Source organism: Peromyscus leucopus, chromosome 17 (assembly GCF_004664715.2).
Source record: "Peromyscus leucopus breed LL Stock chromosome 17, UCI_PerLeu_2.1, whole genome shotgun sequence".
In the NCBI taxonomy this organism is placed as follows: Eukaryota; Metazoa; Chordata; class Mammalia; order Rodentia; family Cricetidae; genus Peromyscus; species Peromyscus leucopus.
The window spans coordinates 6,649,119-6,667,245 of NC_051077.1; the positions used below are offsets into that span (position 1 = coordinate 6,649,119).

An 18,127-nucleotide genomic window follows, 5' to 3' on the forward strand; every position below is an offset into this window, starting at 1 on the left:
CTGGACAGCCAGGACTGTCTTTAATGCTTCATACTTGACAACGTATTTTGCTTTGAACTTGAAGCTCTTTTTGTCTTTCAAGGTCCCTGAGATCAAAGAACGCTGGATATAGCAACAGCTAACATTATGATCTAATAATTTATGAAGTGGGGAACCCAAGGCAAGTTAAAGCATTTGGTTCATAGGCCACTGTGCCCTTCATGGACTGCCTCTGGAGCCTCATGTCCACCTTTACTTCTCTCCTCTAAAGATCCACCATTTTATGCAGATTGAAATGGTCCACCAGTCAGGGGTGATAAATGATGATGGTGATGATGGACAGTCATCCAATTTGAACTATGGAAGAGAGGAGATGGGTTGAAACTTGAGGAAGTAGATGTGGATGGAAGATGGCTCCGAAGGAAGAACCCTGAGCTCATGTTCTGAAGAGCTGCTCCTTCCGAACTGCTGTGATTTTCCCACTTCATCATGTGTTGACCCCACTATAGTATGACTACAGATGTTACTGTGAAGAGCATCCCATAACTTATATATGTATAACACTTAGGTGTTATTGTGTCAGTTCAACACTTGTGGTAGAAAGGGAAAGAAGGATTTGATAATGCTAGCCAGAAGTCCTGTGAGCCAATATTGTGATGTTACCGGTAGTGAGACTGCTGGGAAGGAGCCTCCAACACTTTCTGGAACTAAACAACCAGAGCTTTTGGGAATCAGAAAAGACACTCATTTCATTTTTAAAGCTCAGCTCACCCACACTGCCGAGATTTTTTTTTTTATGTGGCTCCTGGAGATGCCACCTCCACACATTTATCAGCATTAGACCATTGACTTTTTCTTTATTATTGAGTTATCTCAGTCAATAAGAAGTGGCATGTCTCTCAAATTATTTTATTTTATGAACTTTGAATTGTTACCAGGCCATGAATTAGAAAAGGAAAAGTATGAATATAAATGTATTCTCTGACATAGAAGAATGTGTTTATTAAGTTAGGGCTTAATAAAACTTGATTAAAGAACAAGAAAGATCATTGAAAGGTTGCTACACCAACTTTGACTTTATAAAATATATAATTGCAGAATTGGTAAAGTTCTTTAGCTTAAGAAAAGATCCAGATAAAGACAATATGAGGGGAAAAAAGATGTCTAAAGAAAAAATTCCAGTGGGTTAGTTAAGTTTTCATGCAGAAAGAAAGCAAGAATGTTGCAACTCCTGGTTCTCAAGGCTGAGATTATATCCTGGAGGTTACAGACCATTGTAGGAGTAGCTTTCATACATTAACTGACTATACAAAATATTTAAATAGGCACTTCAACTTTGTCTTTTTAGTCATTGAAATGAGATGATACAGTGTATGTGAGAAGGGAGGCAGAAGAAACAATTTGGAAGAAATAATGAAGCTTGAGGTCTACACAGTACAGGGAATGACTGCATGAGCAACTTAGTAACTTCCAGGTCACCCAAATAAGCAGCCTATGACAGGCATCTGCATTAGGAAGAAGGGAGAAGAAAGAAGGGGACTCTGGGACACCTCAGTGGCACTGTCTTTCAAACAAATTGATCACTGTCCTTCAAATGGGTCAATTATTCCAAAGAACCATGGGAAAGCAGGGGAGAAGGAATCCATGCTCTGGACGATGAGGACACTTCCATTGTGACAACAGAAAGACGGAGATAATGACTGGCAACAAGAATATAACACAAGATATGATTATCTCTAGGAACACTCAGAGAAAATGAGCATTTGGAGAAGATTGATAGCTATGTGGGAGACAAACAGTCATAACAAAACTTTTCCAGGAATAAGAAAAAAACATTAAATGTGCTGAACCTTAGCTCCGGTTTCTGAACTTATACCTGAGCCTGGACCCCTTCCTACCTAGCGCCTCAGATTCCACACCTGTGACATGGATCTTATGTCATCCCTTCTGCTGGAGATTCAATGAGAAAGCAGTCCTGGGCCATAGTATCTGACCATTCCAAACTAGCTACACAGCTAGGGATCTATCATCATAAAATTATTAGCATCACAGAGAGCTCATGAAACATTAAATATTTGAAAGAAGGTCCAGGCAATAAGATGCATTAAAATGTAAGTGTATTGATATAGTGATTGGCAGATCAACATGGATGAAATGTCAGATTGTTAATTAAACTTTTGTTTTGTTATTTATTTATTTTTGAGACAATAGTCTCCTATAGCCTAAGCTGGTGTCAAACTCACTATGTAGCAGATGACAACAATGAACCCATGATAGTTCTATCTCTGTTTTTCAAGAGCTCACTGTATCTGATCTTGTCGCCTATGTTGAACCACCACACCCAGAAAACCACCCAGCAAACTTCTCTTGTATTATCTGAGAAATGAATGTCAACAGTTACACTGGTAGGTGTGTGTGTGAGACTTGAATCATATGGATTGCCTAGCTGCTTTTCCAACATCTCATTAAAAATGCAATAAGTATTTGCCTATCCTCTTATTTCTAAACCAGTAAGATGAATCTTTCATAAGAACTCAGAACCCAAGATGTGATACGTGCTTCCTCAAAGACAACTGTAGTAAAATAATCCTACCATAGAGGCTGAACATTCCAGGGACTGGGGAAAGGCATCAACCCTGAATGGACTCCTAGGGACATAGTTCATTTCACCATGGTTACCTCATTCCAAATGCTAAAGTGTTGGGAAAGTCTTTGGGAGATGAGATTGAATTGTCTAATTATCTTTAATTTTTTTTTAATGTGGAAGGGTTAAACAAGGAAACATGAAATTTAATTTTCCAAAAGCCAGACATAGTGGCTCACACCTGAAATTATAGCTCCCAGGAAGCTGAGGCAGGGGGAACACTATGAATGTGAGGCGACAGAAGGAAAATTATTAAGAAAAAGATAGAAGAATAAGGAGAATATAAATTTATAAACTGTCAGGACACTGTGACAGAGGTGACTGTATGAATAGAGATTGATAAAGCCTGTGAAGGAGAGAGGAAGCATAACAGGTATCTGAGGTCTAAAAGCAGCTCTAATGTGCTGGTAGAGCTAGGGTCTTAACATGGGGTCTTTCATGCTGTGTCTTACTTCCTTTGAAGGCAGGGTTGATGAAAGGGCACGTTGCCCAATGCTGCCCTCTTTAAGTAGGTGGAAAGTTACCAACGCAAGCTACAAAGTCACTCACTAGGCTCAGCCTTCACTTCTCAGGTGCATAGGAGGTAAACACTTACCTCTGCAGAAAGGAGCTGGGAAGTCCCACGAGGCACCATTCCCAGGGCTGACAATGCAAGTCAGAATGGCGTGACCTTCCAAGATGTAGCCTGAGAGGCAGCTGTATCTGATCTTGTCGCCTATGTTGAACCTCGTTCCGTGGAGGACTCCTTTCAATATTTCCCCAGGGTTTCCACACGTGTGACTAGGTAAAACTGTTGGAAGGAAAGAAAGAAATTAAAGAAAATGTTCTATGAAGATGCATTTATACCAGAAAATAAGCGATACATTTGAACTATTAAAATCAGAAAATCTCTGCAATAGAAAAATAATCCATCGTGATTATGAACTGAAAAGAGAATGTGTTTCGGGTTTAGAATATCTGCCCTGGCACATTCTTATAATGACTTTTTAAAAGTGTAAATAGATGTATTTGGTTAAAGGAAGAAACTATAGTTCTATTCACATACTGTCTTACAGAGATCTAGATTATTTTGATAATAATGACATTTCACACAATCTAAGAAGAGAAAACAAGCTGAGGAAACAATGTCAGAGCTGGCGCATGGATACATGCCCTTGTGGATTTTACCCAGACCTCATTATTACTAACATGCCTTATACGGAACATTAATTGATATCCAATCTATGTTTATCTTTACACCTTAGCAGTAGTATGATGTCTGATGCACATCACTAATATCTAATCCATGTGCACTCCCAGACTTCAGCATCAGCACCATAACTGATATACCACTAAACAGCATTGAGTGCATGTTTGTTCTCAGACCTCAGAATCAGCACCACACCTGATACACACCACTAAACTGTATCCAATACATGTTTACCCTTAGACCTCAGCATCAGCACCACACCTGACACACATCATTAACCAGTATTGGAAGCACATTTATCTTCAGTTCTCAGCATCAGCACCTTACCTATTACATACTACTAAACAGTACCCAATGCATATTTGTTTTCAGACCTCAGCAGCAGTACCACTCCTGATGGACATCACTAAGCAGTATCCAATCCATGTCTCGTAGATAAGATTTGCACTAAAGAATAAATGAAAGAATGTCACTTGAGCCATCAATTTGAGAAATGGTGCTACTCAGCCCTAGGGTCTGTTCAATAGGCATTCACAGCTGCCTTTTCTCCATTTGTGTTGGTAAGTCAAGAGCTATAATGATTTGCAGTTCAAAGTTGGGCTCTTGATTCTGTTTGTTCTGGAGCTTTCTTTTTACCTTCAAAGATTCTAACACAATCTACCTGCATGGGGGACTCTCAGGGTGATGAGATCCCTGGCCAAAGAATGCAATTTGGGATGGAACTGATCCAGGACCCAGTTGAAAGGATGAGAGACAAACATCTCCATATTTCTGCTCTACACTCAGCATCCTACTAGCAATTCAATGGTTTCTATGAAATAGTCAAATATTTGTGGAAACATACTATTTTACAAATATTTTCAAATGAAAACCAATTTCCAAAGGAATAAGATATTTGCTGTCTGTTCATTTCATGTCTATATGTTTATGAAGGGTGGTTCTTAGAGATTTTTGTAAGTATGTCTATTTATTATTAAATAATACATTAATTAGTATGTAATATTCCATCCAGGAATATTTAGAAAATGAAAGTGAGTTCATAGGTGGTTAATATTCTCTTCATGGTAGTGAAGCTGCTGCTCACAAATACTGTAGTGTACTTTTATTAAACAATTTGTAAAAAAAACTGTAAAATGTTTAGAAGCTTAGATAAAATAGTTCAGTAAGTTATTGTCCATTTTGCTGTCCTTTACAGAAAGAATATTATAATTTGATTCCCCTTTGCATTTTTAGGGACAAGAAATATTAGAAGAAAAGGTATAGCCTCAGGCATTGCAGAACTATAAATCAAAGCCATAGTGTGACGTCACCTTATTGAAGTCAAGGGTCTTCTATAGGGAGACAAAAATAACCACTATTGGAAGAGGCATAAGAATGAACACTATTTGTTTGTTGAGACAGGGATTCTTTGTGTAACCCTGGATGTCTTGGAACTCACTCTGTAAATCCTGCTGGCTTCTAGTTCAGAGATCCTCCTACCTCTGCCTCCCAAGTGCTGGGATAAAAAGGTGTGTGTGCCACCACACCTGGCAAAATGAACACTTTATCTACTATGTGTATGGATGCGAATGAATAAAGCCATTTTAGTAAAAACCATGACTTTCCTCAAACAAAAACCAAATGTAGAGTTCCCAGGGAATCCAGCAGTGGCATCAGTGAACACAGAGGACAAGGGAAGAAGGAGAAGGAGTAAGTGTGTCAAGAATCCTCTTCACGTCCCCTCTACTGCAACACTGTTCACAGCATCCAAGACACAGGAGCAGCCCAGGTGTGCACTAACCAACAAGTGGGTTAAAAAAGAAAACAATGAATAATGGGCTGGTGCAAAGAATTATCAGGTAAAGTACTTGTCTCATAAGCCCAGAGTCAAATCAATCCTCTGGGACACAAATGGAGGTGGAAGTAGAGAACAGACTCCATGAATGTATCCGCTGACCTCCACATGTGTGTTTGACTTGTGCATACACATGACGATGGTAATGCTGATGATGACTGTGATGATGATAATGATGATGATGATTTTAAGTATAAAAGAAAATGGGGTACATATACTCTTTGGCCATTAAGCATATGGCATCTTAAAGTCATTTTGTTCTTTGTTCCCACTCAATGCTACTGAGCCTGGAGGACTTCGAACATAGGAAACAAGCTAGGTACAGAGACAAGAGTTAAGCATGCTTTCTGAAGCCTTTTTTGTAGACAACTCATGGTTTGCTGCTAAGATAATGACTGTTTAATTAGCCCATACTAGTATTCTTGCTAGAACTCACATGCTTTTTTACTCATGGACTATGTCCAGATACATTGTTTTCTGAAACACCAGTATATCTATGCAAGTATATTAAATTCAATCTATCAAAAACACAACATCAGCCTAAGCAGTACAATCAACACACCCACTCTGAAGATGAGCACAGTCTGCTCAACACTTGCATAGTCTACTGTGAGTAGTTTTTTAGTTGGGTGTGGTGGTACACTCCTTATCCAGCACTGGTGGGCAGAGCCAAGGGGATCTCTGTGAGTTCGAGGTCAACTTGGTCTATGATGTGAGTTCCAAGACAGCCAGGACTGTTACAAAGAGAAACTCTGTCTCAAAAAAAATTTTTTTCTAATGTACATTGATACAGGTACTATTGTTGTCTATTATAGAGAAAAACTGATGTAGCTCAATTCTTCACTGAATGATGGAGAGAGAAGGTTTTGGGAAGGTCCATACACTTCACAAACCTCAGAAGTCTTATACATATATAATATGTATATATAATATATGCATGCATATATAATATATATAAATATGTATATAGTATACACTTGTAGGTGGGGTTGAGGGGTCGGGTCAGGGACATAGGGGCAGTGTGTGTGTGTATCCATTGTTGTCTATGGAACTGGGGAGTTCTGAAGGTGAGCTGGACACCATTGGTGCATGTGGAGTCTGGTTGTTATGCAGGAAGTTGGGCGAGCACTACTTTACCCACTCTGGAGACCCTTCTATATCATCCTCTTTGTTCCTGTTGATGGGGGTTGTCTTCACCTTAACACCTTAACACTTGATTATAGCAGAATTCAAAAATCACATATCAAGCACCATGTATGTGAGGCAAGACTTCATTTCGAAGGACAGGGCATATGGGACATGAAAGTGGCCTCAGGTCGGTTTTCTAACTCTTAGTAGCTGCTAATTCAGTGAGGACTCATCAGTGTTTGTTTCACAGACCAGGTGTGAAGATTAGAGCAGATATTTCAGACTCCAAATATCTGTTCCTTCTGACCCTATTGTGAGCGTGACTGCAAATGGCTGAGAGGGGTTCTGCTAAGTGTCAATTGATTGACACAGGGGAAAGACTTTTGGTTTCTATATGTGACGTGTGTCGAACAAAGACAGGCCCTCAGCAGGCTCTTGCTTTGCCTGTAGTAGTTCAGGTAAATGACAAATCCACCAAATAGCATAAGGCAAAGTACATCTTCTCAGACTGTAATAACTAAGGACTACATACCTCACTGGCTTTATGAAAACACACGAAAAAAATGCTTTAAAAACAAATTGGGGAGATGGAAAGATGGCTGAGTAGTTAAGAGCACTTGCTGCTCTTGCAGAGGACCTGAGTTGGATCTTAGCACTCACACAGTGGCTTGCAAGCATCTGCAACTAGAGTTTCTGCCAATTTGAGTCTCTGTTGTAGGCTCCATCAGCACCAGATAGGCATGTGGTGCAGTCAGACATGCAGACAGAACATTTATACACATAAAATAAAAATCAATTGGATAGAATATCATATTTGAAATACTGAATCCATTAGCAGTGCATAACTTTAAATCAATTCATTCTGATGTTACACACACACACACACACACACACACACACACACACATATAGGCATCAAGGAATTAAAATGAATTTAAAATATTTCCAGTAAAAATAACTAGAATGATTGAAATCAAACTCTTTGATAAGTAGCACAAATTTATACATTTGCAACTTAGTGGTTGAGAATACTTATTTTCAACTAACTTTATTTTATTTTTGAGTAGTACTTAATTTTAAGCATTTATTTATTTATTTATTTATTTATTTATTTATTTATTTATTTATTTATTAACTTGTTGTCTGTGCCCATTTATCTGTATGTGTGTTATGTGCATGCAGTGTCAGTGGAGCCAGAAGAGAGAATTGTATCTCCTGGAACTAGAGTCACAGGTGGTTGTGAGCTACAGTGTGGGTGCTGGGAATTGAACCCAGGTCCTCTAGAAGATCAGCCAATGCTCTTAACACTGAGCCATCTCTCCAGCTTCAGGATTCTTTTAAATTTCTCAAATTTTAGTAGAAGTAACACCAACAATCAAAAAGATATATTTGAAGACCTAATGAAAATGTATTATAAGCTACAAACAATGAAAATGCAAAACTATTCATATTATTAAGCCATTGCCAATCTCATAAAAGTTGTGGAATTATGAAAGTGGATTAATGATCACTAGTCTGTGCAAATATTCAAGACTCAGAAGAATAAAAGCTACCGATACAGAGAAATCTAAGGTTGGAAGAAAACAAAATTAAAGTCAATTTTATTCAACCTAATTATTATTTCCACCAGTTTGCTTAAACTATTCTTTTGAACGCTTTCCCTGAAGTTGGTAAAAGTTTTCTCACATCTCCTGCAGGAACAAGTGCACAGTAAGCCTTTAGCAAACTCTCACTGAATTGACTTAACTCTTCATTTAATCCTCTTCAATCCTTGCTTGAATAAAGCGACCCCTGGCCCATAGGGAGACCAAGAAAGGAGATCTTCTAGTATGAGAATTCTGACAGAGCTGGCATTCAGTCATGCGGAAGGATTTCCTTAAACTTTAAGGCTTAAGGCAGAATAAACTGTGGGCAAAGTCTTTGCTCCCAGGGCAAGGTTCCATCAGACAGCAGGGTAGCTACCACCCAGGCCTGGGAACATGAACTGTCACTCTAATTATGCTACAGAATTTCACTTGGCAAGTCTTCTGATTTGGCAAGTACTTATGGTCACAATTCAGTGACTTAATTGGCTATCACATCAAACCTTTAACCCAATTGCTTAAGTGATTAAATGGATGTCAAATTAAATTCCTGCCCAAAAGAAAAGTGAAGGTATGATCGTATACAAAAACCTACCATTAATATTCATTAATGAATGGGACACAGGGCTAGCAAGTAGAGTTTGAAATTCTCCAAGGAATGATGGCAATTTCAGCAGACTATGTACAATGAATGAGGCCTTCTTAGACCATTAGATGTGCTAATCCTGAAACTGGGCCCCTCTGGATTTGTGCAGAGATTTGCCTTCCTGATAGTCTCCTCCTTGCTTAAGCCAAATAAATAAGTAAAAACCTTCAAATACCCACATAATATAGGGTACAACAGATATGGAGTGTTTGCCTGTGAGTAGTTTATAAGGGAAAATTCTTTACCCATTTCCTTTGACTCTTTGGAAAAGATAAATGGAATCTGATTATGTAGTCTTTACAAGTGCCAAAAACAAGATTTTCAGATCTTAAGGCCTGGAATCTGTTCATTTATGACTAGAAAAGAAGAGATGCTGACAAGGTGGAATTATGGCAAAAATGTTGAGGTTCCTGAAGAGTATCCTCAATTTTTTTCACCCCAGAATCTTTCATCAGCCAAGGGAGGGTGGGCGAGAAGAAGCATGTAAGTAGCAGCTCCATGGAGAATTATGAGAACTAAATGGAAAGTACAGCAACGAGCATGTCCAAGTAGAAGGGTGAAGTTTGCTCAAATCAGAATGAAAATATAAACTTTGAGTGGAGTGAATAGCTGAGGCCAGTGTTTATGGTCAAGCAATCAGCACAGGGTGCTGGAGGTATCACAGCTGTCAGTCACTTGTGTTTCTGCTCCAGAGACCCACTGGGTGATGTGGACAATGGTCCAGGTCTGATACATAGGAAAGCCTACCATGAATTTGTGTGATTCAGTCAACTGCTAGCAGATACTCTGGTTGGTGCATTGCTCTGTATATTCCAATAATTCTCAACTGCTTAACTGTTAAGCATTATTCAGGTGGTAAGAAAATGAGATACAAAAATTCATATTTCCAAAAGAATAAAATTGGGAAAAATAAAAGGAAGTCAGAACAGGCTGGCCTTTAAAATTGAGTATAGTTATTAAAATGACTGAGAATATATTAAAAAATCTGTGTATTTTTCAATATCAATGCTTATGTATTTCTTTGCCTAATAATAACTAATAATACTTGTAACACACTCTGTGCTATATACTGTTTTATGAAATATATATTCATGAATATATATGTATATGGAGTATTATTATAATGAGCAGTTTACTGAGAAAATGCTGGTGTAGAGAGGTTCTCTGAAGTTCATTGACACACAGAAGAATGCAGTGCAGGTCGATGCGGAGAACGTTTGCCAGCACTAACCTGGAATGTCTTTCTTGTAGATGATTGCAAGCTATTGGGTCTACAGTACCCTCCACAGTTTCTTTTGACAGCAAGATTATATAAATTCAGGATAACTGCCACACTTTCTCATGTAGAAATGAGGTCAAAATTACTGCATAGTACTTTATAATTTTGTTAGCAGCTTTCCAGGTAAATTTGCTTAATGGAGCATAAGGTTAAAACAATGTGAAGACAACAGAGAGACTGAGCAATGGTAACTCTGAGCAGCAGACAGACCAGGAATAAACTGATCCAAAATCTGCATTTCAAGATAGTTTTCAGTAGTGGTTGGAAACTTTCTTTATCTGAAGACAAAGAACAAACACACACACACACACACACACACACACACACACACACACACACTACAAACTTTCTTGAAAGAGGCATTGCTCTAGTTTGTACTAAAAGTATCCCCAAACAACCATGCATTAAAGTTTGGTCATACTCTATGGTGCTATTTGAGGTGGTGGGACCTTTCGGGTGGATCCCAGGGAGAGGAAGGTGGGTTATTGGTGTTAAGCCTTGATTCGGGAGCTCTTGAGCAGCAGACCTCTGCTTTCCCTCAGCTTCTAGAGGATGAACAGTTTCCCCACGTCACCCAATCACAATCATGAAATTCTTCCTCCCTGCTGGCTCAAAGCAACAGGCTCAGGTAACTACAGACAGACACCTCTAAAACCTCTAAAACCACCAGCCAAAATGACCCTTTCCTCTTCATAGGTTATATCTGTCATGTGTCATCTAACAGTGGCACAGAGCTGGCTTACAGACTGAAAGCACATTTGCTGGTATAAATGATGGGAAAATGTTACCCCGACTCTGTTTTCACTGACTGGTTCCCACATGAACCTTCATCTACCCCAATCGAAGGCATAGGCTGTCTGGGTGTCATGAAACTGAAGCTAAGTGTTGCTTTGCTGTCCCTATCACAAATGCCATAGAAATTAATCTAGATGAAAGTTATTGCAAATCCCCCAATAAAGAGACACACAGAATTAAACACCAAGGAATACCCATATCATTAATGCCCTGCCTGCCTCCAGCCTTAGAAACAGTATCTATAAAGTATAAGTGCTCACTGTTTCAAACATGCAGTCTCATCAAAAAAAAAAAAAAAAAAGATTAAGAAAATGTGAGGGATACAAAATATCTAACAGTCATCTAAATAAATTTCCAACAGTTCTAACTAAAAACTGCAAACACATAAAGAACAAAATACATAATGACAAAAGAAGAAAAAGGCGAGGCCACCAAAGCAATCCCAATTCTGCAAGCTCACACGAGAGCAGAGGGTGACATGGTAAAGATGCAGCTGACAGTCTCCAAGTAGCAACAGAACAAAATCACAGAAATCACAGGTGATGAAAGAGCAAAGGAGATACAACGCCTCCGTCAAATGTACTCCGTGAATCTACAGGAAAAGGTGAAGGAAGAAATTATGAGAGTAACCAACACAAATCAAAGAGAACACTAGAAGGATTAAACAAACTGTCTCAATAGATAGTCATAGGAAAGGTAAACAACATAACTATTTCAGTGGAGATGCAGTGACTGGACTGCACAGATGACCTGGAGGCTAAGAGCATTTATTCCTGCAAAGGACCTGGATCCATTTCATAGCACCCTTATCAGGAAGCTCACACCCCCATGTTATTCTATTTTTCAGGAGACCCACTGCCCACTAGGGATTGAATACATTTGGTGCATATAATACACAGCAGCACTAACACTTACGCATAAAATAAATATTTAAAAATACAGAGATTTGAATAAGCACACAGAACTATGCTGCATTCAACATCTACATACTAAATGTAAAGATGCAAATGGATGACAGTGGAGGGGTGGGAGAAGAAGCATCTTCATGCATTAAATGAACAGGAGAAGCCATGTTACTAACACACACACACACACAAAATTAGTACAAAGGACATGATCAAGAATACAGAGGGTCACTTAACATAAAAGTGTGAAAATTTTCAACTATCTACAGCATTTATATGCCTAACAAGACCCCAGCAGAGCTCCTGTAGGACACAAACAGAACCTCAAAGAGAAGAGATAGAACCAATTTATGCATATAGATTCCCAAGTGATCTCTTAGTAATTGACAGGATCATGCTGGGATGGTCAGGGTATGGGGTTCTTCCATGGCTTCACGCACCCAATTCGAATCAAACAACACTTAAAACTGAGGCCAAGAGGATATTAGAATGTAGTTGGGTCACAGGAAAATGACAGAACAATGCATCAAAGTTGTGAGAATTGTTGAAAGTCATGCATAGACGGGAATTTTGAAGATATGATGTAAAGATTATAAAACATATGACAATCAAGTCATTAAAATTGTTCTTCCACAATATAATAGAAATGGCAAGTAATGAGAGAGGGAGAGAGGGGAGGAAGGGAGGAGGGAGGGAGGGAGAGAGGAAGAGAGAGAGGAATGAGGAAGGAGTAAAGAAGAGAGTAGGAAGAGTTGGGTAAGATATTCAAGACAAGGTCAGGCATTGTTCTCCATAAAACTGTTTGCAAAGAGTCAATATTATTTTCATGTACTTCCTGCCAAGAAATTCTCTCTACATTCCAAGTGCTTATTCCTGATCAGCCCAAAGGCCCTCACTTTGGGATGGTCGCTCTCTGGAGGGAGCAGGCACACCGACTCACAGAACAGTCTCCAGAGCCAGCTCAGTCATGCACAAAGAGCTGTGTCTGTATGAAGAGGCACATGAAATGTTGTGGATAGGGACAATCTGATGGCCATTCTAAGCAGCTGAAACAGAAGTCAAGGAGCCCCAACAGGAATCTCAGAAGTCCAAGTGTTTACCTAACTCTGTAAGATCCATAGGCAGAGGCATACAATTCACTTCTTCAATATTACATAAATGACACAGAATCAGAATAAATAAATATCTAGCATTTCCTGAGTCTCACCGTTAAACATCAAAATACCACATGCACCACCTTGGGTGACTCCAATGTTCCTAGCAAGACACCATTATTCTAATTTAACATTAAAGAAGATGGTTTTGGGAATCAGGAAGTGAGGAGATCAGAGAGGCAGACACTTGTGCAAAGGATGTATCTTCATCATGATTTACAGTCAAGTTTTGCTCTGATGTAACTGCAATACAAACTCTTTTCAGTGAAGTGTTATAAAAACATATTTAGGGGCTACCTGGACAGAAAAATGGACAAAGGGACAGGCAGATATGATTGTGACATTTGCTATCCAGCTGTTGTCTGTTTCCTATCCTATATAGGGAGGAGGTAGAGAGGGGATCGTAAACCTGTGGGATTTCACAGAGAAGGTGTGGATGCAGGTAACTTCTGGCCTCTTTCTCAAAACTTGAAAATTGAAAAGTATAAATAGTAAAGAGAATTTGGAGAAATACCTTTGAAAATGAATGCCAACTCCACCAATGAAATTTAATCTGTGTCTGTTCACTGGGTTCTTTGAAGGTCCTGAGTTCCCATGAACTGACATCACCCTCAGCCTTCCCTCTCACATCCCAAGATCCTAAGACTGCTAACATGGGTAGAGTGTGATTTAACTCACTGACTTGGGTGGTTGTTGGGTCCCCAAATGACACTGGATTGACTAATGCTGTGTGATTTTAGGTCACCAGATGCTACAATGAAGCAAACTTCAAAATCTGTAACTTTTTTAACTCAAAAAGTCCCCCCCCATTATCAATGCTAATAAGCAAGTCATATTTTATGCAAAGACGGAGAAGGAAAAAGCAAATCCCACCTCTTTGTCTTACATTTTGTGCTTCTTCTGTCATTTGTGGAATTGTTTAATTTATCTAATTTTGAGGGCCTACACCAACTGTTGGCTTTCCATGATTCCATCAAGACAAAGGACTAGAGGTATTGCTATAGCTAATATATAATATAAATGTTATTTGGATGTAGTTTCAATTTATAGAAATTTTGCAAGTTGTTGAAAATTTAAAGTTATCTTCATCTCACCCTCTGATATATGGACATTGTGTAATTATTTTCAGATGGGGAACCAATGGACTAAAATTCCTAAATTCAGGATGGAGCACTTCTCATAGATATAAAAGGATATATAAGAGGAGTGCTGCCTTGGAATTCCACTCCCTTCTCATTCAGATGATTGACTGAGTGGTGGTGTCAGTGAGCCTTGTGAAACTGCAGTGGGCACAGAAGAATCTACTATAATCCATATTAGCATGGAATTAAATATATTCTTTAAAATGGGCACATCCATATTATGAGATGGTTTCTCTGACATTGATGCTAAGTGGACCCAGACTGAGGAGAAAGCCACCTGGACTTCACAGTCTCTTGACCTCCAGGCAAGCCCAGCTAATCACTGCTCAAGGCTGAAGGTGATTTATTTAATGCCAGTCTTCCCAAAGCACATCAGTGACAACCCCAACAACAGGAGGGTATGGTAGCTGTCAGGAGTGGAGGGGAGAGACAGGAAAGTGCATTCTGCATATAGCATAGCCTTCAACACTAACCATTCACTTCCATTCACCTCTGGAGGATTTGGGCAATTGGAAAATGATGAGACTGGTGTGCAAAAGTAGCTTTGATTCTTAAGCCTCATTGCAGTCAACACAGACCAAGAACATGACCGCATAGAAGGGCATGATTGGAGTGTGTGGCTCCATTTATACAGGTCCTCAACAAACACTAAAGGCTTGTGATGGATCAAATATTTCTGTAGGTATTAGTGCTGAAATATAACCCATGTTAGGTTTATGTTGGGCATAAATAAGAAGACAGGATAAAAGGAATAATCAAAACATGTTTTGAGTCAAAGATTTTGAAATTGCACACTGGAAATATGGATGCAAAAGAAAATGATGTATTTGAATTCTTGAGGATTTAAATTTTATATTAGATAGTTAAGGATATATTAATAAGGTGGCATTGAATAAAAATATATTGTAAGTAGAAGATCAGACTGAATTATAATATCTGCAAAACTGAATCTGGTTTATATTTATATATTATTGAAAAAATAGTATTTTTCCCTAAGATTATCCCTCACAGTCAGTATATCTTTTTAATTTCTACTCTAAGATGTCAATCCCATTCTTTTAGGAGTAAGTCTCACTTTTTTCATGAAGAAGCATGAGACCTACAATTGTCCCCCAACATTTTGCATATTTCAATCCAGCATGTATCCTGAAAGGTCCAGATTATCATCTGTATACTTTTAACACATGTTTTAATATTTAGAACACTTTCAAATATTGGAGAAACTTAAAAAGTATCAGAGAATCCCCATATCCAGTCTCTTATTATTAATACATTAACTGGATATATTTACAAACCATCATGGGGTTGGTCCTGATAACTCCTAAGAACTCAAGGCAATTTGCTTTTCCAAGCTGTTTCTTCAGTGCCTTGTCATTCTGCCTACCTGTCATTCTTCTTACTATGACTGTTTCCCAGATTCCTGTGTTTTACAAGGCACAAGAGTTCTCAGGGCACCAGTCACATGTTTAGAAGAATAACTTCTGGGTAGAATTTGCCTTAATCAGTCTTGTGGTGATTTGGGTGCCAGTTGGTGGAAAGGTCAGAGAATCCTCTGCCTGTGCCTGCATCGTGCACAGAGAGTACCTGTTATCCTGAGGGGTGACTTTCAGGGTAAGTTTGTGACAGTGCTCTTGGTGTATACCCTGGATGATAACACTCTGAAATTGCCCTCCACTTTACAATCCAGATGGAGTATCTGTGAGAAGCATTTTCGTCAGAAGTGGGGTTAGGTAGATTATCTCAAAAAATATTATCATTAGTAGAGAGACCCTGGCTGACCATGGATGCACAGTCCTGAATTAATTCATTCCCCAGACATGGAAGTATCACTTTCCTCAAGGAAAGAAACGCCCTGGATCTCAGGAGGGACTTCAAACACTCTAAGATTAACTTTAAACCCATGCTCACACCAGTCCTAAACTGATCCACAACTGTATCCAAAGGGACTCCTTACCTGGTGAAGAAAAGTGAGCCACAGATGGAGTAGGACTCACCCACCAGGAACCTCCCCCATGGGAGGCTGAAGTGGACTTCACTTCACTATGAAGTGCACTGCCCTGAGTCCAGCAACTTCAGTGAAAGGAAAAAAAAATGTTAAGGAAAGAAAGAAGCCAGCAAGAGAGAGGAAAAGGGGGAAGGATGGAAGGAAGGAGGGAAAGAAGAAAGGATGGAGAGGGAGGGTGGGAGGCAGGGAAGGAAAAAAGGAAGGAAGGAAAGAAAGAAAAGGAAGCTGGAAAGAAAGAGGAAAGGGAGGGGAAAAAGAGATAAAATCGGTCGAGCTATTACCTAGGCTAGGCATCTTTCCCTGTGTCTCAATTCAGCCATGCCTTGAAGGGCAAATGCAATCCCATAGTGTAATTTAGTTAAATGAGACTACAAGGTTGAAGTCACTTTTCCAGCACTCTCTCTTACAGTTTTGAAGTGAATGTCTTGTAGGTGGAATTCTGCATCTCTGCAAACCAGCACAGAGTGCAATCTTGAGTGGGCAGAGAAACGTGATCCAAACAACATTCTGCTATTGTAGCTAATGCCACTACTTTTTCTCAGAAATACTCAGCTTGAGTGACTGGTGAGCACCAGAAGCGCTACAGTGGAGTCCCCTAAGATGGAGAGCAGGGTTTGATTTTTGTCTTCTGTTGATCACCAGTGGATTTTTTAAAATGTCAACAAGGAGGCCGGTACATAGTGATTGATTTAAAAAGCCATAGCTGGTGGTGTGATGGGTCTTCACGGGTGTTGAAGAGGTGTGATTGAGAATTCCTGGAAATCTGGTGGCAGTGTGCCACAGACTACAGGGTAAGGCAGACAATGATATCACTGAGCATCTGTTCTATGTACAGAAACAGCTCCATTTATATGGACTTTGTGGAGTTTTTAATCTCATCATATGAAATATCTGTATAGTCTAATCTCTCATTTATGGTTACCAGCATCTGAGGATGGTGATTTTGGTCACCATGGTACCCTGATGCCCTTTATTCTTGATCAGGATACATGGGACAGAGGAATCAACCACTGTTCAGTGGTGTCTTCAAAGCTAGTTTTCTAGAATTCTGACATATCAGATTTGAGGAAGTTTGCCTATACATCAGCCATGTCTGATATTTATGTCCACACCTGGTATGTATTTCAAACACAGGAAGAAAGTGTCACAGGAAAAATCTCCTGAGATCGTCACTACCCCATAGTTAGATGGATCTCAGTTCTTGGCCAGCCAAGCAGTTTGCTCATCACTACATTGTATAACAGGACTGGTAAAGAAAATGCAATCTGAGATACTCCAGAGCATACTAGATTCTCCGATTCAGCAGTTTGGAATAGAGCCATGTACATACACCTACATACTCAACACCCCTGTGATTCTCATGCAAGTTTCCATAGGCCTCAAGAAGATACATTTGCTATTGTGGAGGGTATGAGAAATGGTCAGTAGTAGCACCTAGAGGGGGACAGGGTGGACTATAATCAAAAGTTCTCATCTCCATGACAGAGAAATGCTTGCATTCTCTAGGAATAGACACAGTCACCATTTAGGGAAGCCCCATGGAACAGTAAACAGGGCAGGAAGAGGTGAGACGCATGAAGAGGGGGTGCCTAACTAGGGCCACAGCTTTGGGTAGTGTGGTCAGTAAGAACTTGGACCATAGTGGCCACCATAAAGCCTGTGTGCAGGCCACAGAAGGCTAAATCTGTTCAGCTATTTGTTAGAATGTAGACTGAACAAATCTGTGTGAGAGGTCTTGGCGCTGCCACCATTCATAACTGCCTTTGCCTGAGTGAAGTATGATTAGTTTTGTTGGTTTAAATGGTGTGATATGTCAATGATAGTGAAACAATCTTATGAGCACA

At 39.4% G+C, this 18,127-nt stretch overlaps 1 protein-coding gene across 1 annotated transcript in view; it reads right to left on the minus strand.

Annotated features, from left to right (window-relative positions):
* The window catches only part of Csmd1 (CUB and Sushi multiple domains 1), a 1,301,483-nt gene that overhangs the window by 797,037 nt on the left and 486,319 nt on the right, over window positions 1–18,127 (minus strand). Inside the window, exon 3 of the mRNA XM_028882070.2 lies at window positions 3,219–3,413. Coding sequence (XP_028737903.2) covers window positions 3,219–3,413 — 195 coding nt within the window. The remainder of the gene's footprint in view (window positions 1–3,218; window positions 3,414–18,127) is intronic.